We start from the raw sequence: 23897 nt of genomic DNA, 5'->3' as shown, positions 1-23897 counted from the left end.
CCTGGCCCCTGGCCGGCAGGGCACAGGAAGTGGGTCACCTCCCCGTAAGATCGAGGGGTAGAGGAAGAGGGAAGAGACGCCAGCTGTTCCCAGGCTGGGGGGCTGCCTGGTGAAGGGCAGGGTGAGGGAGTGGAGGACCAGAACTGAGCCCTAATGCCTGCCGCTGACCCTCCATGTGGGGAGGGTCTCAGGCTTCTCAGGGGACCAGAACTAGGGAGGGGCTGTCCGTTTGCTGAGTGGCCTGCAAGAGTCTTGGGTGCTGGCTCCAGAGAGGAAATTATTATTCCTTGTGAGGAATTTTCTCCTGAGTATGTCTTTGGGAGGAGTTCCAAAGGGCTAACAAGAGCACAGGGACCTCACAATGACTGTGTCCCAGCCCCCCAAGATGTCTCCCACACAGCCTCACCTGGAGGAGTGACCAAGCTCAGGAGGTGAGCCCTGTGCGGGGCAGGGTTCAGGCAGGCACGGGGTCCAGCTGGGAGTGGGTGATCTGAGGTGATCTCCCTGAGGGCGCTCCCAGTGTGGGGACTTTGGAATTCTGAGGTTCGGGTTTTCAGGTTTTAATGGCTTTTTTTTTTCAAAAGCCTGTGGGACAGTGGGCCTGTATGGTCTCAGTAGCATCTCAGTCTCCTGTCCTGGTGGTGGTCTTCAAATTGGTCAACTGGTCTCCACAGCAGCGCTGGCCTCCCCACACCAATGTCTGTTATCCCAGGAGGTGTGGGGCAGGTGGTGAGAGTGGGGGTGCTGTTCCCTTGGTCTCTCCCTCCTGGCCTAGGGCAAGTGGCCAGGAACGCCCCCCAGTGGGGGTCTTGGGGAGATGGGCTAGCCCAGCGTCTGTGGTGCAGTTCCGGAGCTGGGGGAATTGGGAGACCACTGGGGGCTCCCTAACACATATCCTTTCCAAGACTTGTTTCCTTGATCTTTTCTTTTGTTTTTTTTAATTTTTTTGCCTACTGTATGTACTCAAATACCCCCAAGTACCCCTGTTCTACAGGTTGCATGTAGTTACTTCTGTCCAAGTGCACTGCTCCGGAAAATTAGGTGTGTGGGTTTTTTGTTTTTTTGGTACAACGGATGGAACCTGTGGGTGCTTTAACCCTGAGCTGCATCTCCAACCATTTTTATTTTTGAGAGAGCGTCTCAGTAAGTTGCTTAGGGCCTCACTAAGTTGCTGAGGCTGGCCTCGACCTTGTGATCCTCCTGCTTCAGCCTCCCAAGCCACCGGGACAGATGTGCACCTCTGTGCCTGGCATTCTTCCCTCTAAGCCCACTCACTTGAGCTCCTGGTGCTACACTGCAGGCCGGGTGGGCAGAGAGCTCCCTGCCTCTGGGAAATGAGAGCCGGCTGAGCGGCAGCAGGGCATTCCCCACCGGCTGTGCTGGTGGACTCCATGGCTGGACGAATGCCCTGGGAGGAACTGGGGTTATCCTGTGCCTGGAACTCGGGGGTCAGCTGCAGGCCCCTCCCCTGGGCAGCATTTCGGCCTCTGAAGCTCCCTTGCTCGCCCCCCACTTCCGCTGACAGACGCAGGCGGGAGCCCACAGGAATCAGGCCATAAGGAGGTCCCAGGAAAGTTTATTGCCGGGGCTGGTCACCAGGCTTTGTCCCTTTTGTGTGTCATGGGCTTCCTCCAGAGGACCAGGAGGAGGAAGAAGTTGACAGCAAACTGCACATGGCCAAAGATGGGGACTCCAAAGCTGCGGTACAGGAGGCCACCCAGAGTGGGCCCCAGGGTGCGGGTCAGTGGCTGCACAGAGGCACAGAGGCCCAGCATGGTCCCTGGGGAAAGAGGAGACAGCCGTCACGCCCTGAGCAGGTCCCTGGACAGGCACATCACTGCCTGGGCACAGCCCACTCCTGTCCCCAGACACTCCTAGCTCCAGGCCCAGCCAGTCTCCACGCAGCACAGGAGGCCTGGGCTACCCCATATCACCCGCCCTGCGCCCCCACCCGGGGCCTCCACCTGCTCCTCACCTCCACCCACGGGCCTGTGGACCCCAGGGGCCTCACAGGCGCCTCCCCAGATATGGGGCTGAGTCTTCTCTACTCGAGAAAGTTCCCTGGTGCGGGAGGAGCTGAGGATGGGCCCCAGGTCAGGTGCAGGCTCCACCCCCCAGGCCTGCCCAGGGGGATGGCATCTGCACCTGGCCACCCCCGCCCAGAACATCCGGGAGCTCTCTCACCGCTCCTTCCCAGGGCCTGGGCTGCCGGGCCAGGCCCACTGGTGGCTGGAGTGGGCTGAGTGGGCTGGCTGGGCAGGGTCTTCTAAGACACCATGGGGCTCGGGCCAGGGTTCTGGGTGGGCACAACACCCCAGTGCCATCCCACAGCCCCTCCTGACCTGCCTCTTCTCCCACTGTCCGCCCCCAGGAATCTCCTAGACACCCTGTGGACTCCCCTTGGGGCAGGGGAGGGACTTCAGGGAGTACAGCAGGACCCAGGGACAATGAGCACCCTTCTGGCTCCCCGCTGCCCGAGCCCCCACCTGAGCAGCCAGCTCTTTCACCTGTTGCCAGGTCTCCACGCCCTCTGGGCGCTGTCCCAGTGTGGACATGCCTAGGATGGCTGCTGTCCACCCTCCGACAGCATTCGGCCCCCGAAACTCCCCTCCCAGGCCTGCAGGGTCCCGGGTCCCAGTCCCAGGGGTGGTACGTCCGCTCCCCACTGCCCAGAGGGGCTCTGGCCCTGGGCTTCTGAACCCAGGCCCCTTGGAGTTCAGCGGGGATAAGGGCCTGTGGAGGCCCCTCCCTCGCCCTGGGCCTGGCATGGGGAAATGTCAGAGTGCCCTCTCCCACTGCCCACGACGCCCAGACACCAGGGCAATTACCGCCTCCCTGCGGCTGAGTTCCCAGGCTGCTGCTGGGCCTGGTCCTACTCCTTCCAAGCCAAAGGGTGGTGTTGCTGGCATGACGTGGCCCTGGTGGCCTGGCCTGCTCCTCCCTTCCAGGCCCTGCCCTCCTCTCTGCAGGCCTTAGTCACCTTCTCCTTTGTGCCTCTCCAATGGCCGCCTCCTCCAGGAAGCCCTCCTGGTCCCGCTGTTTGGAGACCGGCTCTCCTAGCACCATGGCTTCACAGGCCTGGAAGGGCTTGGAGGCCCAGGAGGCCAGGAGAAGAGGGCTGCCCCTGTCTTCCCTTCTTGGGCAGTTGGTCAGCTGAAGGCCAGTCCAGCCCTCAAGCTTTCTGGCCCTGCGACCGGGAATGCCTGGAAGGAGCCCAAGCCTAGCACAGCCAGCTCACAGGAGCACCCTGAACCAGCCAGCGTGTGCCTGCTCTGTGCCAGCTCAGGGCAGGGCCAAGCCTGGCACAGGACTCCTGGCCTCCAGAAGGACAGCTGGGTCCAGACGGGCCGGGGAGAGTCCTGGGTTCACTAGCTGTGCCCACTCAGGAAGCCTGTCCAGGGAGGGCGGCCAGGCCCTCCTGTGCTCTGCTCCCCTGCCCCCCCATTTCCGTCCCCAGGCGGGCCTCCTGACGGGCTGGCAGGGCCTTTGGGTCCACACCTCCGCACACGCCCTGCCTGGAGTGCAGCCACCCGCCTCCTTCAGTGTGATCCTGCCGTGTCTGAGCCGGGCTGAGCCAGGCCGTCCCCCACGCGCCCAGCTGGGCCCGGGCTGGTCAGCAGGGCCCGGTGCAGGGCTGGGTGTGGGCAAGATTCTCACCTGATCCCTCTTGCTGCCACCCCCTCAGGTCCCAGGCTGCCTGGTCCGCTGCCCACCCACTAGGCAGCTCAGCAGCCTCCCAGGGAGGAGGGCCTGCCCGCCCTTCCCCAGCTGGCCCCCCGCACCCGCCCCATGCAGCATCACCTGTGTCTGAGGCCGAGACAGCCTTGGTCAGCATGCTGTCGGTGACCACGTTGAGGGTGCAGAGGCTGAAGACCAGGCCAGGCACCAGGAAGCAGAAGTGGAGGACAGTGGACATCAGCGCCTAGCAGGGGCAATGGTCAGGGTCACACTGAGCAGGGGCTGCACAGGGCAGGTGGGCCCTCGCTGAGGACGCACCTGCTCCTCTCTCTCCGCCCTGACTGCTGCCCCCTAGAGCTGGGCTGGGGAAGAGGGGGCCAGAGGGCCGGCGTGACGTGGCTGGAGGTAGACCCGGGGGCTCGGGCACAGACAGGGCACCAGGAGGGGCCTTGCCCAGGTGCAGAGGGGCAGAGAATTGGCCTGGGACCCCCTATTTTGTGGGGAGATCCAAAGTGGGCACTCTTACCATGGCCAGTCCCACCACCATGAAGACCAGCACGCTGGCCCGGAGCAGGGCTTCCTCGGAGAAGTGACTGCTTAGCCGCCCGATGACCAGGCCCTGGACCACCTAGGCAGGGTGGGGGTAGAGGCGGACATGGGAGAGGGCCAGAGGATCTGGACTGTGGCCTAAGTCTCGCGTCAGGGCCCCCCAGGCTGGCTGGGCACCATTCTCAGAAATGGCCCCTCACCATCTGAAGGGGAGATGGGCTCCTGCTGGGATGGAAGGAAAGCTTGCCCCAGGGAGGGACACCGGGGACACCAGGGCAGCCTGCAGGCCACTCCCAGCCAGGGCACGGCTGCCTATCTGGCCACCTCGCTCCCTCACCTGCAGGAAGTGCCGGGCGAGGCCGGGAGGGGAGGGTGGCGGCAGGCATGGGGCTGCAGGGGCAGCAGGGGCCAGGAGGGCCTGGGCGGTGGGGCCGGCCCAGCCTGGGGAGCCCGCCTCTGCCTGGCAGGGCTCACTGCTTCCGGCGGAGCTGCCGACGTCCCTCAATCTACTTTCAGCCTTAGGTTCCCTTAGTTTTCACAGGAAGACCTACTGGGCGCGCGTCAGTCAGACCTCAGCACCAGGCGCGGCCCACCAGGTAGAGGCCTCTCCCGGCAGCACCCAGACCCACCCAAACCCTCAGCAAGCCCAAGGGCCCATCTCCAGGGCCTCCGAAGGACCTTCAGAGTGTCACCAGAGCTGGACTCCCTTTTCCTCACCCTCCCAGCTGCTAGCTGACCCATCCGCCTGTCCACATGACCCCAGATGGTCGCCTGACCCCAACGCATCTCTGCTGGGGTGCTCACCCTCCTCCACACAGTGGCCGAAGCACAGGAGTCCCTCCTGCACGCGGACTGGCACACCACGCTCCGCCGTGAGCGTCCTCTCTGGCTGGCTCCCTAGGCCTTGCTCTACAGACACCCACATGTCCTGAGGCCCCTCACTTTTTGGGGTGCTCCCACACAGCCCCCCCCCACCGCCTCCCTAGAGCAGCGCCACTTCTGATGCCCTCTCCTCTCTGTACCCACGACCTGGGGTATCACCCAGTGGGGTGGGGGCGCCTCGCTCCCCATCACTGACAGTCCCACCTGGTACCCCAGTTGCTCTGTGCATCCTCTCCCGGCCCTCTCCGAATGACTAGTGCCTGGGGGCAGCTGTGGGTCAGGGGGAGGTGGCCGGGCCACAGGGAGGTCTCTCTCCAAGGGTCTTTAAGGGATGGAGGTCTGCAAGCTAGTCAGGGTCACGACCCACGCCTCGTCTCAGGGTGTGTGGGTGCCACTCCTCCAGTGCCCAGCCCAGCCCCCCCACACTGGAAGCAGCACCCACTGGGACGCTGGGCCTCCTCTGGGCCGCAGCTTAGGGTGGACGTGATCTGCAGGGAGCCACAGGCAGAGGACCAGCTGTTGGAGCTCAGGGGCTCTGGATGCCCACCTACCCTGATGGGGTCAGGGAACGCCTCAAGAAGGTGGCCTCGGGGCTCCCGGCAGACACCAGGCCCAGGCCTCAGCACCCAGCCAGGGCCGGGGGCCTGCACGCCTGCCTCAGGCCTGGCTCCTGCCCCACCCCTGCCCCCACCCAGGCCACCGTCCTCCCTGTGTACTCACTGCAGCCCCGCTCAGCCCCTGCCCCAGCGCTGGCCACAGCTGCCAGTGTCTGTCCCCAGGGAGGCTGCCCCAGGCAGGAGGGAAGGTCCCTCGGGGCAAGGCTCCTGGGGCGGCCTCCTGAGGCTGGGCTTCCACCAGAGCGGCCCTCCTGGCTGCCCCAGAGCAGGGGCCTTCCTCGCCCACAGCAGGGCCAGCCCCTCCCGAGAGAGGCTAATTTAGTACCAGGGCCAGGCCAGCCTGGGCCTGGAGGCGGAGCAGGTGGCTTCCGGAGAGGCCGAGCGCCCCCTCCCACTCCAGTCCCAGAATAGCCCCTCCCTGGGCCTGCTGTCAGGAGGCCATCCCTGGCCCTGGCCGGGAGGGTGTGGGGCCTGTCACCACCTGTGTCCACTCCCCAGGGTCTGGTTAGATACCCAGGAGGTTCGGGGTTGGGGGAGCTGGGCTTGGGTAGGGATGGCCATGGGCTGACAGACGCCTGTTCCCCGCCTCAAGCTGCGCTAGGGGCACCTCATGACCCTCGTGCTGCAGCGGCGTGGCACCCTGCAAGGACAGCCCAGCAGCCGGGTGAGTCCCGGGCTCTTGTGGCCATGGGGGCTTTCCGCCTCAGTCCATGCTCAGACCCGGCGGGGTGGGCACCACGGTCAGCCTCACTTACCCATCAGGAGCAGCTGGGGGCCACAGGGCAGCACGCAGCCCAGCCAGAGCCCACCACCTCCCACCACGACCACCTCCGGGAGCTGCAGTCCCTCCCCGCCCTGTCTGCTGCCCACTCAGTGGCCCATGGACCCCGACACGCTGCAAGACAGGAGCACATGTCCCTGCTTCCCCTCTTGTCAGGACCCAGGTGGTGGCTGGGTGGGCAGGCCGTGGGCACACAGGGCTGGCCCTGCGGGGCCTGAGTGCAGCCCAGCCTCGGAGCAGGGGGAGGGGGCAGCGGCGGGGGCAGAGCTTTGAGGGAGGGGAGGAGCAGACGCGCTCAGAGCAGGAGGCGGCCCCTCCTGAGGCACCCAACACTGTGCACGGGCCCCCACTTACCATCTGCAGGACCCCAAAGAAGGACATGAGGTAGCCAGCCTGGGAAGGCCCCAGCTGGAAGAAGTCCATGGAGATGATGGAGAACATGATCATGAAGAGACCTGGCGGAGCGGGTGGACAGGGCCCTGCTGATGTCCAGGCTGCTCCCCCAGGTAAGCCCCACCAGGTGAGGCCCACAGCCTTGCCACCGCGTCCACTTCCCCCCTGACTCCCGGGGAGGGCGCCTGCCTGGCCAGGTGGGGACCCGTGACACCAGCTGGACCCAAGGCCCTTTCTGGGATCCCACTGCCCAGCTGCAGTCTGAGTGGGGAGGTTCTAGACGGGCAGAGCCAGGGCGGCCACGTGGAGCATCTGGCCCCGAGCCTCACCGTGACTCCAGCCCTAGCCCTCAAAGGCCTTCACGGAAGCTGCGGCTTGGGCTCCAGGCATGGCCCCTGGGTGGGTGGGGCAGGCCCTGGGCGGTCAGCAGGGCCCAGCCAGGCCTGGGCAGGGGCAGGGACACGAGCCCTGGGCTCCTGCTTAGGAGAGGCCCACCACCTTCAGCCGTGACTGTCCCTGCAGCTGGTGTCACTCAGAAACCCCACGTTAGAACTGGGCAGAGTGTCTGAGTGACAGGATCCCCACTGGACACAACCATGGCTGGGTAAACTGTGACCAGTGCTGCCCTACGGGCCCTGCAGTGGTCGTGGGCTGCATGTCATTTCCCAGGTGACTGGGACACGGAGTCCCTGGAACACCTGCTCACTCCAGACGTACAGAAAACCCTGGTGCAGTACGGCCGGAGAGGGCGAGGTGGGGCCTGTGGGCCTTGCGCCGCCCCGGGTGACCCCTCCTTGGTTCCTCCAGGGCTGGGGTCTGCAGGGGGCAGGGAAGTGAGGGAGACACCTGTTTTGCCGTCTTCTCCTGAGCGGGACACCTGCGTGAGCCTTGTGGCCTCCAGGGACAGGTGAGACTGACCAGGACTACCTGGAGCATGGGGGAGGGGCCGCCCCTCGACCGTGGGCTTCCTTCCCCAGGGCCGGGACTTGGCCCCACCAGGCCCTGGGCAGCCCTGGGGAGGGGAGGTCTGGACTGACCTGAGGGGAAGCCAGAGACCACCTTGATGAGGAACACTGGCAAGACGCCGGGCAGCAGGAGCAGGCGGCTGATGGCCTTCAGGTCGAACACACTGGCCTTGGGTCCACCTGTCCAGGCACACTGGTCAGAGGCTGGAGGCCCTTGGCCTGGCTGCAGGGCAGGGCTTCAGGGCTCCCTCCCCAGGCCCAGGCAGGAATGGGAGTTGACTGCAGGCTCGGTCCCCCGCACAGTGCTGGTGGGCACCGTGCAGTCAGCACCCCCACAGGGCCATGGATTCTGGGAGGTGCTCAGGTAACTGGGCCTGGGCCTGGACAGGAGCAGGGGCGACCCTCAGTTCCCAGCCCAGGTGACCCAGGGCTGGTGACGGCCAGTAGGGCATGCCCGACCCCCTGGACGTTTCCGAGCAGTGTCCGGGCCTCCCAGCTGCTCTTGGCTGCTCCCTGCCTCTGGCCCCCACCCCAGGCCCTGCCCTGGCCCCTCTCTGGCCCTCTGTCATGGCCCCCTATCCCAGGTGGTCTCTCCATCTGACCTCTTAGTCACTGGGCAGAGGCATGGGGTCTTGCCACATGCCAGGCATAAGTAGGGCCTAATGGGGGCCACCCTGGAGGGGTCCCCTCTGAGGAGCTCACCTGGCCTGCACTCTGCCCCTCCTGCTGCCCTCAGATGTGCATGGAGCCCCGGACCAGCGCCCTTACACTGCCCGGGACACTCGGACCCCAGGGACCTTGCAGCCTGCCAGCCCCGCTCCATGTCACTCCCGGTTTTACCCAGGTCTCTCTGTGTCCCCTCTAAGGCCTCCTGGGCAGGTGGACTTGGTGGGGCTTACCCGGGGGAGCAGCCTGGACATCAACAGTGGCCCCTTTGGTGCTGGCCGGGATGCAGGTGACACTGATGATGGCTCCCAGGAGGTTGGCCACAAGTGCCACGATCGCTGGACAGTGGACCCTGGGGGCAATGGGTGTTGCAGGGTGTGTGGGTCCCAGGGCCCGGGCCCTGTCCTGCAGCTACGCTGAGGCCTGAGCTGCAGGAGGCCACGCCCTGCCAGCACCCTTCCCTGTAGCCCCAGAGGAAGGCACCAGGACCCCAGGGCACCTTTACGAGGTGACAGACAGAGCGGGTGAGTGCCAGCCACCCCTGACCTTTGCCACGGCACACAGGCCTGGCAGCCTCCGTGGGTGGGTGGGTGGCAGAGCCAGAAGGCGAGCCCAGAGCAGGGAGCAGGACAGGCCCCAGAGGTCAGGCCTGGGGTGTGTGTGTCCCTGGAGAACCCTTCAGCGACCTGGGGCCTGGCACTGTGTCACAGGACGGCTGCACTGCCCTCGGCATGGAGGACAGTGGACACCTAGAGGTCCTCAGGAAACGCCTCCCCTCCCCACTGCCTAGAGGCTGGGGCATGCTGGGTCTGGGAGGGCTTCGGCCGGGCGCCCCAGAGGCCCTGACTTGCCCACTGCCCTCCGACCCCACCACGTCCTGCAAGGCCCAGGCGCACCCACTCCTCTGAAGCAGGACTCCTCATTGAGCCAGGCTGCGGCCTCCAGACTGGGACACCTTTCCCGTGCGGTGTAGCAAACCCCTGTCCATCCCAGTGAGGCCCAGGCCCTTCTCCCCAGCTGAACCCAGTCTGTAGGGCCCTGGTCTCAGAACTCGCTTCACCAGATGGTCAGAACCTGGCCCCTGCGGGCCTGTGGGGCCTAGGTTGAACCCGGTGCAGACCCAAGCAAGTGTGAGAGCCATTCACATGGGCAAAGTCCCGCCTTAGCCCTCATCAGTGCCCCCACATCTGCCCTGGTCAAGGCCTCAGGGTGCAGACACAAGGGGAGGTCAGGGTCCTGGGAGAGCCCGAGTCCCCAGACAGGGACACGCGAGCTGCCTGGGTTCCTCCCAGGTCAGACCCCCTGTCCTTCCCCAGGGTCACAGGTGTCTGTACACACGCACGTGCACACACAGGCACACCTGCGTCCGAGCTCTGGCCGAAACCCAGGGGCAGGAAAGGACGGGGCTGCCAGCGAGGCCACAGAGCAGAGCCAGGCCTCTGCCAGTCCTGTTCCCCGGCTGGGAGCGTCAGCTCCCACCGTCCTCAGCAGGGCTGGCTGCCGCCTGCGCCCCCACCATCCAGGGCCCCAGGCCCACTGCCCAGGAAGCTGGGCGTGCGGGCTGCCAGGGTTCCACACAGATGGGCCTTTCATCGACCAGCAGGCAGGGAGGTCAGAGGGCAATGGACCCCAGAGCAGGGCCTCTCCGGGCCCTGGAGACCGGCAGGAAGTGATGTGTGCGTAGAGAGGGACCCCCACCAGGGCTGCCCGGAGAGGAGCCTCTCCTCTGGGCTCTGTTCTCTGAGGCTCGGACGTCACTGTCGGGGACTGGCCAGGCAGGGACAAAACCTACTTTCTTTGCCAGATGCCCCGGAAGCGTCCAGGGCAGAGGCGGCCCCTCAGATGGTTATTTTGGGAAGCTGGTGACAAGTGAGGGTGGGTGGCAGGGGGCCAAGTCCCTACTTCTCATGTCTTGGTGTCCCTTGAGTGATGGCCAGCAAGCCAAAGGCCAGGGCTTTCTTGGAGGTAGAGGGCCTGGTGCTGGGAGACCTGGGCGGGCCCTGGGGGGACTCAGGCCCCCCAAGTCCCCCAGAGCCCCTGCGGGCCGCTGTCCGGGGAGCCTGGGGAGGGCCATTCTTCTCCCGACTCAGAGCTCCCTCCGACTTCCCAGAGCAAAACGCCTGAAAGGGGCTGGGATGTGGCTCAAGCGGTAGCGCGCTCGCCTGGCATGCGTGCGGCCCGGGTTCGATCCTCAGCACCACATACAAACAAAGATGTTGTGTCCGCCGAAAACTGAAAAATAAATATTAAAAATTCTCCCTCCCTCTCTCACTCTATCTTTAAAAAAAAACACCTGAAAGGAGACTGGAAGTGAGAGGGCATTTGGCGGGCAGCCTGCCCGGGGTCCTCTGTGTGCTGCTTCTCCACCAGGAAGCACCTTCCAGCTCTGCACCTCGCCAGACACTGTGGCCTTGTCCCAGGGGCCTGCGGGCCACGCACCCCAGCACACGGCCCTCCCCCGGATCTGCCCGGGGCAGGCGGCCCAGGAGGGCGCTGGGCTGCGCTTGGCCCCACTGGCTTGGTCCACTCTTTTTATTTGTTCTGGTGCTGGGATGGTACCCAGGCCTAGCGCATGCCAGGCAACCGCTCTACCACTGAGCACACCCCAGCCTCGTGACTTCTCATTTTGAGACAGGGTTTCCCTAAGTTGCCGAGGCTGAGCCTGAACTTGAAGTTTTCCTGCCTCAATCTCTCAAGTCTCTGGGATTACAGGCCTGCACCACCACATGTGGTCATTCTATGATTTTTTTTTTTAATGTATAAACTGAGCCAAGCTTGTGTGACCCATTGGGGCCTCGCCTTCTACAAGGGCGGGTGTCCTCCAGCCCTGACCTGGGGATCAGGGAAGTCCCCCACCTTAGCCACACACTCCAAGCTTAGCTGTAATACATCAGCTCCGTCCTCCGCTGGTCTGGCTGGCCCTAGCCCCATGCACCCTGCCACCTGAGCACAGGGTGGCCACATGTGAACAGGGGGTGCAGCTGTGACCCACTGGGGCCTCGCCTTCCACAGGGGGCAGCCTGGACTTGGCCTGGGGGCCACAGTCTGCCAATGCCCATTCCACGTAGCTGCTTCCTAGATCATTGGGTTGTCTAGCCCCCCTCTTCTGGGTGAATACAGGAACAGGAGGCTGATGACAGGTGTATTGGAAGAGCAACGGGCAGGCCTCGGTGATCTGGCTGCCCAGTCCTTCCCTGGCTACCTTGCTGGGTGACCTCATTCCATCAGGGGCACAAGAGGGCTGTCCTGGAAGCCATTCCATCCCCCATGCCGCCTGCCAGCCACCCGAGAGGCCTCTGGCACCCGCAGCCACACCTCAGGCAAACAGCGGCAGCCACGGGCCTTTCATCCTTATCTCCAGGGCCAGAGTTTGCCAACTTCATCAGGAGCGGGCGGCCTGGGCCCGCCTCCCCCATTCAGGCTCTGCCCCTTCCGTCCCTCTGCCTGACTCTGGGAGCCTGCCTGGGAGGGAAGACAGCAGCTCACCAAGCCGGTGCCCCTGCCAACTGGCCCTGGGCTCCAACAGGACCCCTGCTGCCCGCTGTGGCTCAGGCCCTGCTGTGCACCCCACTCCAGGTGCCGCTCAGGGTCCCTGCTGTGCACCTGCCTCATGTCCCAGGCTGGAGTCAGCTGGGACCCAAATTCTTATGGTACCTGTCTTGAAAGGAGCAGAGGCAGGGGATCCAGAGAGCCCTGGGGCCCAGGGCGAAGCCCCTTCCCCACCGGCCCTCACCCTATGGTGCTGTCGCAACCAGGCCATCCTGCAGGGTCACTTCTGACACACACTCTGGCTTCCAGGGACCCAGAAAGAGGTCCGAGCCCTCTCTGGCCCAACACTCCAGGCCTGCTCCCTCCACCCCTCAGGCCTCCAGCCACCCACCAGAGCTTCCTGCCCAGGGCCCTTCCGCCATCTTCCTTCCCCTGTGCCTCTTCCTCTCAGGTGGCCCCCGCAGCTGGTCCCTTTTGGCCTCTCCTGCCCTGTCCCTGTGCTTTCAGCACTCAGGACACCAGGTCCTTCTGTCCTTCCCCGCGGGCCTGGTTCCCTCCTGGCCATCAGCAGCGTTGCCCAGGTGAGCTGTGGGTCTGCCGCCGCCTGCTGTGCCGGAGTCACTCCTGTCTCGGCTGTCCCAGCGGCCTGGACGTCTACCCATGAACTTCCAGGGACACCGGTCAGCAGGGTAGGGGCCCCCACTCCCTCGCCCACACCCAGGTCCCAGGGGCCACTCGGGTGTGAGAATATGTGTGCTGAGTCACCCGGAGGCCTCCATGGGTACAGCTCAGGGCTAGGATCACACCAGCCACTTGGTGCTCATCTCGGGGCAGCCTGACCTTCAGAGCTGTGGAGCGTCCGCGGAGCGTCCAGCACTGGGATTCCTGCTAGCCCAGTGGTGTGTGTTCAAACCTGACTGCTTCTAGGTGGGCAGGGCCCTCTGGGGGCTGAGGCAGGAGTCCTGGGCTGTGACTCACTGTGTGGCCCTCACTGACCGAGTGTCCTTCCTGGAGGCAAGGGCGGGTGTCCTCCAGCCCTGACCTGGGGATCAGGGAAGTCCCCCACCTTAGCCACGCACTCCAAGCTTACTGTAATACATCAGCTCCGTCCTCCGCTGGTCTGGCTGGCCCTAGCCCCATGCACCCTGCCGCCTGAGCACAGGGTGGCCACATGTGAACAGGCAGGTGCAGTTGTGACCCACTGGGGCCTCGCCTTCCACAGGGGGCAGCCTGGACTTGGCCTGGGGGCTGTAGTCTGCCAATGCCCATTCCACGTAGCTGCTTCCTAGATCAAGAGCTTCATGGCCAGGCCCTCTTCCCTGCCCCTCAGCACTGAACAGGAACTTCTGAGAGTGCCTCAAGCCCAACACGTCCTACACTGGACTCCCAGTCTCCCTGCTCCATCTCCTTCCGGTTGCTCAGGCCAGACGGGGGTCTTCCCAGACAGCCCACACCCACCCTCAGCAGATCCTTTTGGCTCTATCTTCAACTGGGCCCGGGGCTGACCTCTGCTCAGGCTGCACTGACCCCTTCTTGGCTCACCCACCTCTCAGCCCGTAGCCTCAACAACACCCCCAGCAGCACCCACCTGCCCTGAGGTCCACCCCACATCAACAGGGATCTTCCAGCCAACATCACTGGGTCCCTCAGCCCTGTGCTCAGCGCTGGTGGCCCCTGGGACATTCAGGCAAAGGCAGAATCCTCGCTGCCCTCCCCTTCCCTCTGGCCTTTGTCCCTCCCCTGCTTGGCTCCAGTCACCCTGGCCCCTTGCTTCTTCTGCCCACAGGGCTGCATCCCAGCTGCCAGGACCCCATGTCTCATGTGCTGCCGCCTGGCGGGTGGCCACCTGTACACCGGGCAGCTCCACGCTGTGGCCCAGGGCCTGCCTGGACTGGAGGCAGGCACACAGCAGGCTCCATGAACCTGTGCTGGGTCCTGGAGGCCTGTGGGCCGTCCCCAGGCAGGGACTCAAGGCCATGAGTCACAGAGCCACATCCACCTGCTGGTGTGCTGGCTCTGGGTTCAGTCCCCCCCCCCCCCACCTCCGGGCAGCCTGGCCTCCCGACCCTGAGCTCAAGGCTGAGCCCAAACCAGTTAAACCGGTGCCTGCTCCCACAGGCCCCATGCCAAGGCCACTTCCTCCTCCCTCTGTGTCTGGGCGGCAGGGAAGGGGCATGCCTGGGACCCTTCAGGGGCAGAAGGCACCCAGATGGGCAGCGCGATGGCAGCCAAGGGGTCTCCACATCCCACTTGGTTCTATCAGGGGGAGGGGAGGACAGGCTTGGTGTGGCTGCCAGTGACCCAGGGCAGGCTTCGGGGTTATGGGGTGGCCTGAAGGAGGGAGACAGCATCCAAGCCCTGCAGCCCACCTCCCCGGCCCCCAGGTGGGAATGGGACGAAGTAACACCACTAGGAGACAAGGCCACCCACAGCTGTGTGGACCCTGGTGGACAGCGTGGCTCAGAGGACGGTTGGCCAGCCCCCTCTGGAAGGAACAAGAGCAGAGCTGAGAGTCAAGCCACCCTCTCTCCCTACTCTGGACAGCCAGCGCAGGGGGCTGGAGGGGCAGCTCTGGCCCGAGGGCCCCGCAGCACCCTGAGTCTCCAGTGTGGCATGAAGACCGTAGGTCCCCAAGTGCACTTTGCACACCCCCCAGCCCTGGGCCTTGGACCCCCGCTCCTGGGCCTGTTTCCCCCCAACAAAGGAAGTGTGGAGGTTGACCTGGTTACAGATAAATGTCAGGTTATAAAGGGCCTCAGATCCTCAGCAAGCAAGGAAGCTGACGGAATGTTCTGGGAGTGGGGGCAAGAGTGGCAGCCATCTTGGGGAGCTGTGGGAAGTGAGCAGTGTCCTCTAGCTCAGGGGCTGGGATGCAGAAAGGACAGGTGAAAGAACAGGGAACGGATGGGGGGCCAGGCAGGTGAGGCGGCCGGCGGAGCCTGTGTGGGTGCACTTGCTCCCACACACCTTCAGCCCTGGTATTGCCCTGCACGTGGGGACCCCCTGAAGCACTCCTCAGCCAGTGCCGGCTGATGGGCCCACTTCACAGGTGAGAAAATCTGGCGAGGTAAGGGGCCCCTGCTGATGGCCCTGAGGTGACCCCACCTGTCTGGGCTGTGTCCCCGAGTGGGTGGCATCCCACAGGGCCCTCCTCCCAGCCCTGATACCTGCTTGGGTCCCCTCTGCATCCCCTCCATGCCTCTCCTCACCCTAGTTGCCCTGAGAGACTGGCCCTCAGAGGCAGCAGTGACCAGCTCCTGCCCCCCACTGGCTCCCCTCATGCCTGGCCCATACCTGCCTTCCTTCTGTGTCTTCCTGCTGCCCCACCAGGGCTGCCCTGCATGTGCACCCTGACCCCAGGCCCCAGGAAGACCCCCAGGAAGACCCCCAGGAAGGCTACCCAGCCCCAGGTCAGCCAGCCCTTCCTGCTCCCTGTCCTGCTCCCCGGGGTCCTTCCCAGGGGTGCCTCCCCCCTGAGCAGAGCCCACCTCGGCAGCCTTGGCCTCCTTTGGACGTCAGAACTTGGGGCCCTTGTTGCTGCACAGAAGCACTCTGGCCACTACTGGGCCAGGGCTTCCTCGGCCACTGGCAGCCATGAGTGCCCTCTAAGCACCACCTGGCCCTCTGCTGTCTTCTTATCCTACATGCCAAGTGCCAGAGGTGCGGACCCAGCGCCCTCGTGTTGGAAGACAGCCCCTTCCCCTTCCCCGGCTGCACAGTCCCTCATCTGGCTGCCTAGGCCAGAGCTGCCTGAGGCCCAAGGCACCCAGCTAGAATAAGACTCAACCCCCACAGTGCCTCGGGCCGCCCGGGGCCAGCCCGAGTTAGGGCACAGCCTTGGCATTGTGTCTGCACCCTCCTCCCACCCATCACCAAAGCAGGCCAAAGCTGCCCTCTCCCTGTGGCCAACAGATGGTGCAGGAGCCACCTCCCACGCCTCTGTGTCCCTGCCGAGGGCTCACCACCACTCAGCTGTGTGGTCCAGCTGCCACTCTCCTCGGGCCTCTGGACCAAGGGCTCCTCACCTGCCTGCACCCAGCACCTCTGCACCTGCTGCTTGCCTGCACCTGCTCAGGTCTCTGCTCACAGGTCACCCCCTTGGAGAGTCCCTGGTGACCATCCATCTCTCTCATTCCTGGTCCTGGTTTATTCCTCTTTTCAGAGCTGGGGATGAAGCTCAAGGCCCACGTGTGCTAGGCGAGGGTTCAGCCGCTGAGTCCCACCCAGCCTTGGTTTCTTCCTTTCTATACCACATGGTGCTACCTGACCTAGAACATCATGGACATGAGGGACTTGGCCTGTCTTGCTCCCCACTGCGTCCCAGCACCTGGAATCACAGGGGCACTTATTAGGTGTCCAATAAACATCAGGGAGTAAACAGACTCAGGCTCTGCCGGAACACGGGGAGGACTCCCAGGGCCTGAACAAGCCCCGGGGCCATACCTAGAGCCTTTCCTGCGAAAGGGACCAGCCGGCTGCTGCCCCAGTCCTGGGGCTCGGTGATTACCTTGCTGTCTCTACCACTGCCTGGGCTTGTTTGGGAGCACATGGGATCCCTGGGCAGTGCCTGGCCTGGGGAAACCAAGGATCCCAAGTCCAGGGAGTGGCGCCGCTCACCCAAGGTTGGAAAAACTGGAGGTGACCTAGTGCCTGCCCCACAGCTTAGGGGTCTGCCACCAGGAAGGCTCCGTCCCAGGAGAGCCAGGGTGGCCCCTGCAGGCCTGTGGAGGGGGGGTGGGCCACCTGCTGGCCTGGAGGCTCCTCTGGCCAGGGAGCAGGTAGAAGCCTCCACCCCTGCTGGGTGGAGCCCCGAACCCAGCACCACCCAGACCCAAACCGGTGGCTTGGCCAGGATGGAAACTGGCTTGAGGGCCGCAGGAGTTGGGGGGAAGGAGGAAGGGATGGGGCTGCAGGGGGAGCCTCTCCAGGTCCAGGTGTGCTAGACAAGGTCAAGCTCTCGTCCCAAGAGGCCCACCAAGGGCTGTGGGTGTTGATGGCCTGTCCACAGCACTGCAGGGGGCCAGGCAGACCTGGCAGGAACTCATGCCACAGATGCTGAGCCCTGAGCACTGGCACTGAGCAGACTGAATGGTGCAGGACAGGGCCTAGGAGGGCCTGTGTGCACAGATGGGGTGGGGACAGAGGCCTTGACATGAATTCCTTTAAGCTCCTCACAAGCCTGTGAGCCGCTGCCAGGATTCAGTTCTAGAGGAGGGGAAACTGAGGCACGCAAAGGCTGGCAGCAGACCCAGGGGCTCCTCCTGCCTCCGAGCCCCATTTCCCACACCCACTCAAAGGGGCCCCTGCCACAGTCCCCTCCTTGGGGATGGCCACCCTCAGAGCCTCCTGAGATCGACTGGAAAGGGATTCTTCCCTGCTGAAAGTTCCTAAGACTGAGGAGGCAGAAGTGCCCAGCCCACAGAGGGGCCAGATGTGTCTCCCCTGTCCTCCCGTCTCTTGGTGGCCAGGGCCTCCCTGGACGGTGTCTTTAGGGACTGGGCGGCACCGGAGGGAGGCTTCCGCGCGGGGCGACGGCGCCCCCTGACGGCCACGCCGCATCAGGGCGCCCCAATCCGCGGCCCTCCGAAGTGGCGGGCGGAGCCAGGGGCACCAACCCAGCGCTTCCCGCCCGTCACTCACCCGCACGCGGAGTTCAGGGTCCCGCCGAGCAGGGAGCCGAGGATGACGCCGACGCCGAAGCACAGCCCCAGCCGGCCCAGGGCCGCGGGCCGCTCGGCCGGCGCAGACAGGTCGGTGACCACCATCTGGGCGGCTGCGGGAGAGCGCGGCTGAGCGGGGTGCTGCGCCCCGCCCCCCCAGGCCACGCTCCCAGGACCCCTCCGCTCCGTCCGCCCCACCCCTCCACCCCGGGCCGGCCCCGGTCACACTCCCACCGTCCCCTCCTCCCGGATCTACCCCCCAGGCCACACGCCCACGTCCCCGATGTGCCCCCAAGCCACGCCCCCACGTCACCCTCGGCGCGGGTCCCTACCGGGCAGCGTGTGCATGAAGGCTCCAGGCAGGCGGGAGGCGAAGAGCAGGAAGACGCCGGGCAGGGCTGGGCTGCAGGCGGCCGCCAGGAGCAGGTACAGAGCCGAGGCCGCCAGGAAGGACAGCGAGAGCGCCGCGCGCGCCCCGTGCTGGTCTGCGAACCTGCGCAGGGCGGGTCAGAGGCGGGCGCTGGGTGGCGGGGAAGGCTGGCCCCGGGGATGCAGGCCTCCTCCTGGGCAGGCCTGGGACCTCCTGGGCCTCAGTTTTCCCATCGTCCCAGTGGGACTGTGCAGGTCTGGCTGCAGTGAGAGGGTGGGGTAGGAGTGGGGGGCATGTCTGGCCCAGGGGGACAGTGACCCCCTGGGAAAGTGGTGAAACCTACAGGCTGTACAGAATGCGGCTGTTTGCCTGGGTGGGTGTCCCTTCTTTCTGCCTAAAGTTGCTCCCTCTGGCCACCTGTGCTGCTCGGGCCCACTGTTCTGTGCCACTGTCACCAAGACAGCTCTGTGTGTGTGTTTGCTGTCCCAGCCTAGTGTTCCTCTAACACCCTGACCCGGGGGCTCAGGGTACCCAGGGCCATGTGTCCCTGCAGCTCCTGCCTGCTAAGATTGATGGTGGGACTCCCAGCTCACTGCACACGGCATGGACAGACACGATACCCTCAATAATTAAATCTTCCTTCTGGACATAAGTGGATGTCACAGGTGGGGCCCCTGGGAACCTACAAGGGACCATAGCACCTCAGCACCTGAGTTTGCTTCTCTGTGAAAAATGGTGATGCCACATTTCATGGCCCAGTGTGAGCTCAAGGGACCTGGCAGGGCTCAGTTCATGGCCTCTGAGGAGAGGGCCTGGGTGAAGGGACACAGGCATCCCCCTCTTCTCTGTACCTGCCAAACACCGGCCCGCCCAGCAGCTGAAGCACCCCGAAGGTCGTCTGCAGGTAGCCAAAGGCGACGGAATCCAGGCCCAGGCTCCGGGACAAATACTGAAACACAGTTGGGGCCCCATGGGAAGGACTTGGAGTCCTGGGCCTTTGGATGGGCAGGGGATGAAGGACGAGCCTGGGTCGGGTGGGAGGAAGCTGGAGGTGACCCTGCCCGCCCTCCCCAGGTGGGATCTGAGTGGCCCTCAGGATGCAGGCCCAGTGAAGGCGCTGCTGGCCCTCCTTCCCCTCTGCAGGACACACTTCAGGTGGGGCATGGACAGGCACCTGCTGTTTGCTTCACCCAAGGCTCTGTGGAGTCACATTGTCCTGCCAAGAGTGTCCCAAGCATCTTAATGACACAGGAGGTGGTGTGCTGCCCAGTAAGGCACAGTGTGCTCTGTGAGGCTCTCAGTCCTCAGCCCCTCGGGGAGGATGCCCTTGGGGGAGGAACAGGGCATGGGAGTGCCCCTCCAGAGCACCCGAGGAGTCCCTGGGACCCCAGACCCGCCTGCCCTAATTCTCTGACTTTAAGACCCCCTCCCTCCCTGGGTTCCGCCCCGTCCTCCAGAATGATGGCTGAATTCATGTTGGGGCCCTAATCCTGGCACTTCAGAACGTGACCTTATTTGGAGGCAGTCGAGTTCAAATGAGGACATCAGGGTGGGCCCTAGTTCCGCTGGCTGCTGCCCTGTCAGCAGGGTCTTGTGGACACAGACACACAGGGATGACCACATGAAATACATGAAGAGGGACGCACAGCCTGGAGGGGGCAGCTGCAGCCAGGCCCTGGGAGGGCCAGGGGGACCTGCCCCAGCCCCCTCAGAGGGACCTGGCCTTGCTGACCCCTTGACCTCAGACTTGCGGCCTCCGAAGGCCGGGACGGCAAGCTTCACCAATACCCTGCCTCTCCTGCCTCAAACCCTGGACGTCCCCTGAAGCCCCTGTGGGGCATCACAGGCTGCTTGAGTGCCCCACACTCCTGATGGCGAGGGCTGAACTGCCCTCTACCTGATGTCTCCGTGAGCTTGATGGACAGTCCCCCCACCGCCTCTGGCCCTGCCGCCTTCCACCTGCTCCTCTTCCTCTCACCCCTGCCTCCTGCTCCCCCCAGAGTGCTGCTCCCTTGGCCCCTCCTCTGCTGTCTGAAACCACCTCAGTGCAACCCGTGCGAAGCCGGCTCCTCTTGTAGCTGCCCCCTCTCCCCTCTCCATTGCCGACGCCTCAGGCCCAAGCTCTCAGTGCCATTCCTGACTCCCCTTCTCTCAGAAACCTCCTATATCCAGTCCATCAGTGGGAGATCCAGATCCACACTCCCCCACAGCCATCCCTGAGTCCTCAGAGTATCTCCTGGACATGGCCCTCCCTGGCCTTGCCTTCTGTCCACTCCTCTCCAGATGCAGGAATCTCACCACTGCCCCAGGGCCTTTGCACTGGCTGTGCCTCACCTGCTTCCTTTGAGCCTAAGCATCAATGCTGTCTTCTCAGTGAAGTCTTCCTGGCCCCCAAACTGCCACATGTCCTCAGGTTCTGTCTCTCCAGCATGCTACCACTTGTTCCCTACTGCACCACTGAATTTGACGTTTGCTGTGATGGACGCACACAGTGTGCCCCCAGCTCCTGGATGGGAATGTGGTCTTTTGGCTCTGCTGTCCAGTTCAGGAAGAGGGGCTGCTCGTGGGTGCTCAACACAGACTTGGCTGGACAACTGTCCTCCCGTGAGAGGAGAGCTCTAGGAGGCTGGCAGGTGCCCTGCTGTGTGGGCTGTTCTGGGGGCTCACAGGCTCACTCCTGTTCCTTGAAGCAGCCTTGCTAGTAAGGGGCAGCCACCATCTGTTTAGAACCTGCCCAGGCTGCCCTGCTGCTGGGTGGGGCTCGGGGCTGGACCCAGGTCATCCGCAGGGCGTGAGCTGGGCTCAGGAGGCCTGGTGGGAGGGGTCCTCGGAGTGCCCCCCATGCCCAGAATAGCGACACGGGCCAATCAACGCTCACTCCCACCCAGACCCCCAGGCCTGGAGGGAGGGCAAGGTGCAGGAACGCTCTGGGCCCCAGTGGGCCTCCCGGGGGTAGAGGCTCTGGGGCGGCCCTGACTCAGCCTGGCTTTTTGGTGATATGTAACTTTGTTCCAAAGAGTCCCTGAGCCTCTTTGGGGACACCATGAGTGGGGAATTGGCCTCAGTCACGACCACTGTGGGCCCTAGGACCTCAGTTCTGCCCAGCCTGGGGCCAACAGCACACTGGGTGGGCCGCCCTGACCTGAGCCCAGCACGGAGCCAACCAGCACCTTGCTTCAGGGAGCCAGGCCTCGAGAGTCTCCATGGGAACTTGTTACTGTGTGTGTTTCGTAGGGGACTGAACCCACAGCACACTGAGCTACGCCCTGCAGCCCTGTTTATTTTTTTTATTTTGGGACAGGACCTCGCTAAGTTGCTGGTGCTGGCCTTGAACTTGCAATCCTCCTGCCTCATCTTCCCGAGTAGCTGGGATCACAGGCATGCACTACCATGCCCAGCTTTATCTGCCTTTAAGAACTACAGTTCACAGCATCTAGAGGACCCAATCCCCTCTTTCAAACAGAAACTGACCATCACCGAGACGGAGAAGAGCCCCGAGGGTCTCTGGGTTCTCCCAAACTCCCTGGGCGCTGTTGCCCATGGAAGATGTGACCCTGTGGGCTGCCTCCATAGGGTTTGTTGAATGAATAAACAAGAGTGAAAAGTGGGAATGAAGAGAAGGTGGGAGGGGGTTGGCACCTGGCAGCCAATAGTGACGGCGTAGCCACCTGCCATGAGCCAGGCTGAGTTGAGGAAACCAGCCCTGGCAATCGCCACCCTCACATTCTGGTCGGGGAGAAAAACAAACGGCAAAAATGTCCAGTAAGTGGGACAGGAAACATGGAGCAGGACAGAGCCTGCTGGGAACGTGACAGTAAGGTGCAGGCCGCGGTGGGGACCTTTCTGAGGGGGTGACCTACCCAGAGGCCTGCACTACCAGGACATGGGCTGAGTAGGCGTCAGGCAGGGGATGGACAGGGCAAAGGCCCCAGGTGGGGGGCAGCAGGCACAGGGCTGGGACAGTCACGTGCAGGGCGTGCTGCCAGGAGGGCAGTGGGGGTGGCTCCCTGAGGCTCTGTCCAGGGCTGCTGCAGCAGGCAGACAGCACAGCACATGCTGATGGGGGTCACCAGGAGCAGTTCCTGGGCCCCTCACTTTATTCAGCTCATGTGGCAAGGGGTCCCCAGTGGGAGGAGCCTGGCAGCATCAAGCACCACCTGGGCTCCCTGCTACCGCCCACCTGGATGGCAGGCGGGGCAGTGAGGGACCTCTGCCTGCTGGGGGCATTACTCACTGGCAGGATGGAGAACTGCATGAAGAGGCAGGTAAGCTCCAGGGCGGCCAGCACGTAGGTGAGTGGAACTACCCAGGGCAGACCCAGAGTGTCCTTCTTGCTGGGGGATCGGCCTTGGCCCCTGGGGGCCGCGGCTCCCTGCATCCTGGGCTGGCGCTGTAGGGAGGCCAGGGAGGGATCCAACAGGACGCTGGCAGAGCCTTGGGAGCGGTCAAGGGGCAAAAGTCCGGTTGCTCCGGGTGCGGGTGCTGAGTCACCAGGCTGGAGGCGGGCAGAACAGCCTAGGGGAGAGGACAAGAGGACAGCACTGCAGACTGCAGACCACAGACTCCCACCCTGGGCCCTCCAGCCACCTGACCTTGGAGAGCCAGTCGGGTTTCCCTCCTCCACACATCTGAAAACTCCCGGTCTCCAGCACGGGCCTCCACAGGAGGGAAGACAAGGGTGACCCCTGCCCTGCAGCTGGGCCAGGCCCCAGGGGTTTAAAGGGAAATCGAGGCCCAGGGTGGTTGCTGACTGCTGCTCAGGCCGGGCTTCCTGTGGGCACGGGGCTGGCTGTGCCAGAGGCCTCCCTAGGCCCACAGTGCCCTTCTTTGCCAGGGGCTCCAGCCAGAGCCCCGGGGACTTCTGGAATGGTTCTGGGTAGAAGCAAGGAGTCACGGCTCTGCCTTCCAGGCCCCCAGTAGGGCAGCTCTGCCTCACCTCCCACAGCAGGATGCTGTCCCCCCTCTCCTGACCCACAACCGGCGGGAACCGGATTTTGTGGCCCACTGAGGTTTTTCCAAAGTTTTGCCAACCTATGCGACTAGAGTCGGGCCCTGGGCGGCCTTCCTCTTCAGACAGCCCAGGGCGGGGCGGCTGCGCCCGCTGCCCTGCCCATCCCGGGTGCCCGGGTCTGCGGGAGCCCGCCGCGCACTCGCACGCACGCACGTGGGGGCGCATCGCGGGCAGAGCCTCGACCTGGTGCGGGTTCGGGGCTCAGCACCTGTCCTCGCCCTAATGAGCTCGGGTACCTGCTCCGCCGGGTGAGCTCAGGCGCGGCCTGGGGGGATGAGTCCTCTCGGGGTGACCCCGACACCCACCCTTCCGGGGTGAGCCCTGGCCCGCCCTTTCGGGGTGACCCGGGACGGGCTCTTCCCGCCCCCGAGGCCTGGCCCACCTCCTCGCTCCGCCCCCAGGGAGCACTCGCCCCGCCCACCCGCCTAGCGCGTCCTGCGCTCCGGGCGCCCGCGGCCTCTGCGCGCTCATTGGCCCAGCGGAGGCCTGCCCACCGCCCCGCCCCGCCCGTCGCGCGTCGGGCTGCTGCGCGGGGTATTGCTGCTGATGGTGTCTAGCAGCTCTGTGTGTGTGAGTGTGAGTGTGTGTGTGTGTTCCCCCATCTCGGTATTGGTGTGAGTGTGAGTGTGTGTGTGTGTTCCCCCCATCTCGGTGTTGGTGTGTGTGTGTGTGTGTGTTCCCCCATCTCGGTATTGGTGTGTGTGTGTGTGTGTGAGTGTGTGTGTGTGTTCCCCCCATCTCGGTATTGGGGTGTGTGTGTGTGTGTTTCCCCATCTCGGTATTGGTGTGTGTGTGTGTGTGTGTTCCCCCCATCTCGGTATTGGTGTGTGTGTGTG

General features: G+C 64.3%; 1 protein-coding gene across 1 annotated transcript; it reads right to left on the bottom strand.

Moving 5' to 3' along the window:
• Positions 1–1548: 1548 nt before the first annotated feature.
• Slc67a1 (solute carrier family 67 member 1) lies at positions 1549–23429 on the bottom strand. Its single transcript, XM_027944446.3, has 11 exons — positions 23298–23429; positions 22285–22565; positions 18902–18999; positions 18013–18173; positions 17661–17793; positions 8765–8883; positions 7938–8045; positions 6862–6962; positions 4205–4306; positions 3802–3922; positions 1549–1780 (listed from the first exon to the last, which is right to left on the bottom strand). The coding sequence occupies exons 2-11, from the start codon at positions 22426–22428 to the stop codon at positions 1593–1595; spliced, it is 1275 nt and encodes a 424-aa protein (XP_027800247.1). The 5' UTR covers positions 22429–22565; positions 23298–23429; the 3' UTR covers positions 1549–1592.
• Between the last annotated feature and the right edge of the window lie 468 nt (positions 23430–23897).

Source organism: Marmota flaviventris, chromosome 9 (genome assembly GCF_047511675.1).
Source record: "Marmota flaviventris isolate mMarFla1 chromosome 9, mMarFla1.hap1, whole genome shotgun sequence".
Lineage (NCBI taxonomy): Eukaryota > Metazoa > Chordata > Mammalia > Rodentia > Sciuridae > Marmota > Marmota flaviventris.
Note: the sequence above shows the minus strand (reverse complement) of the source record. Positions and strands in the feature narration are given on the sequence as shown.

Excerpts from the sequence above, each read along its gene's own strand:
- Slc67a1 (XM_027944446.3), bottom strand. The coding sequence starts at position 22,428 with ATGCAGGGAGCCGCGGCCCCCAGGGGCCAAGGCCGATCCCCCAGCAAG. Across the intron at positions 8,884-17,660 it reads ACCCTGAACTCCGCGTGCGG|GGTCCACTGTCCAGCGATCG; the intron begins GTGAGTGACGGG and ends CATTGCCCCCAG. Across the intron at positions 1,781-3,801 it reads TGTCTCGGCCTCAGACACAG|GGACCATGCTGGGCCTCTGT; the intron begins GTGATGCTGCAT and ends CTCTTTCCCCAG.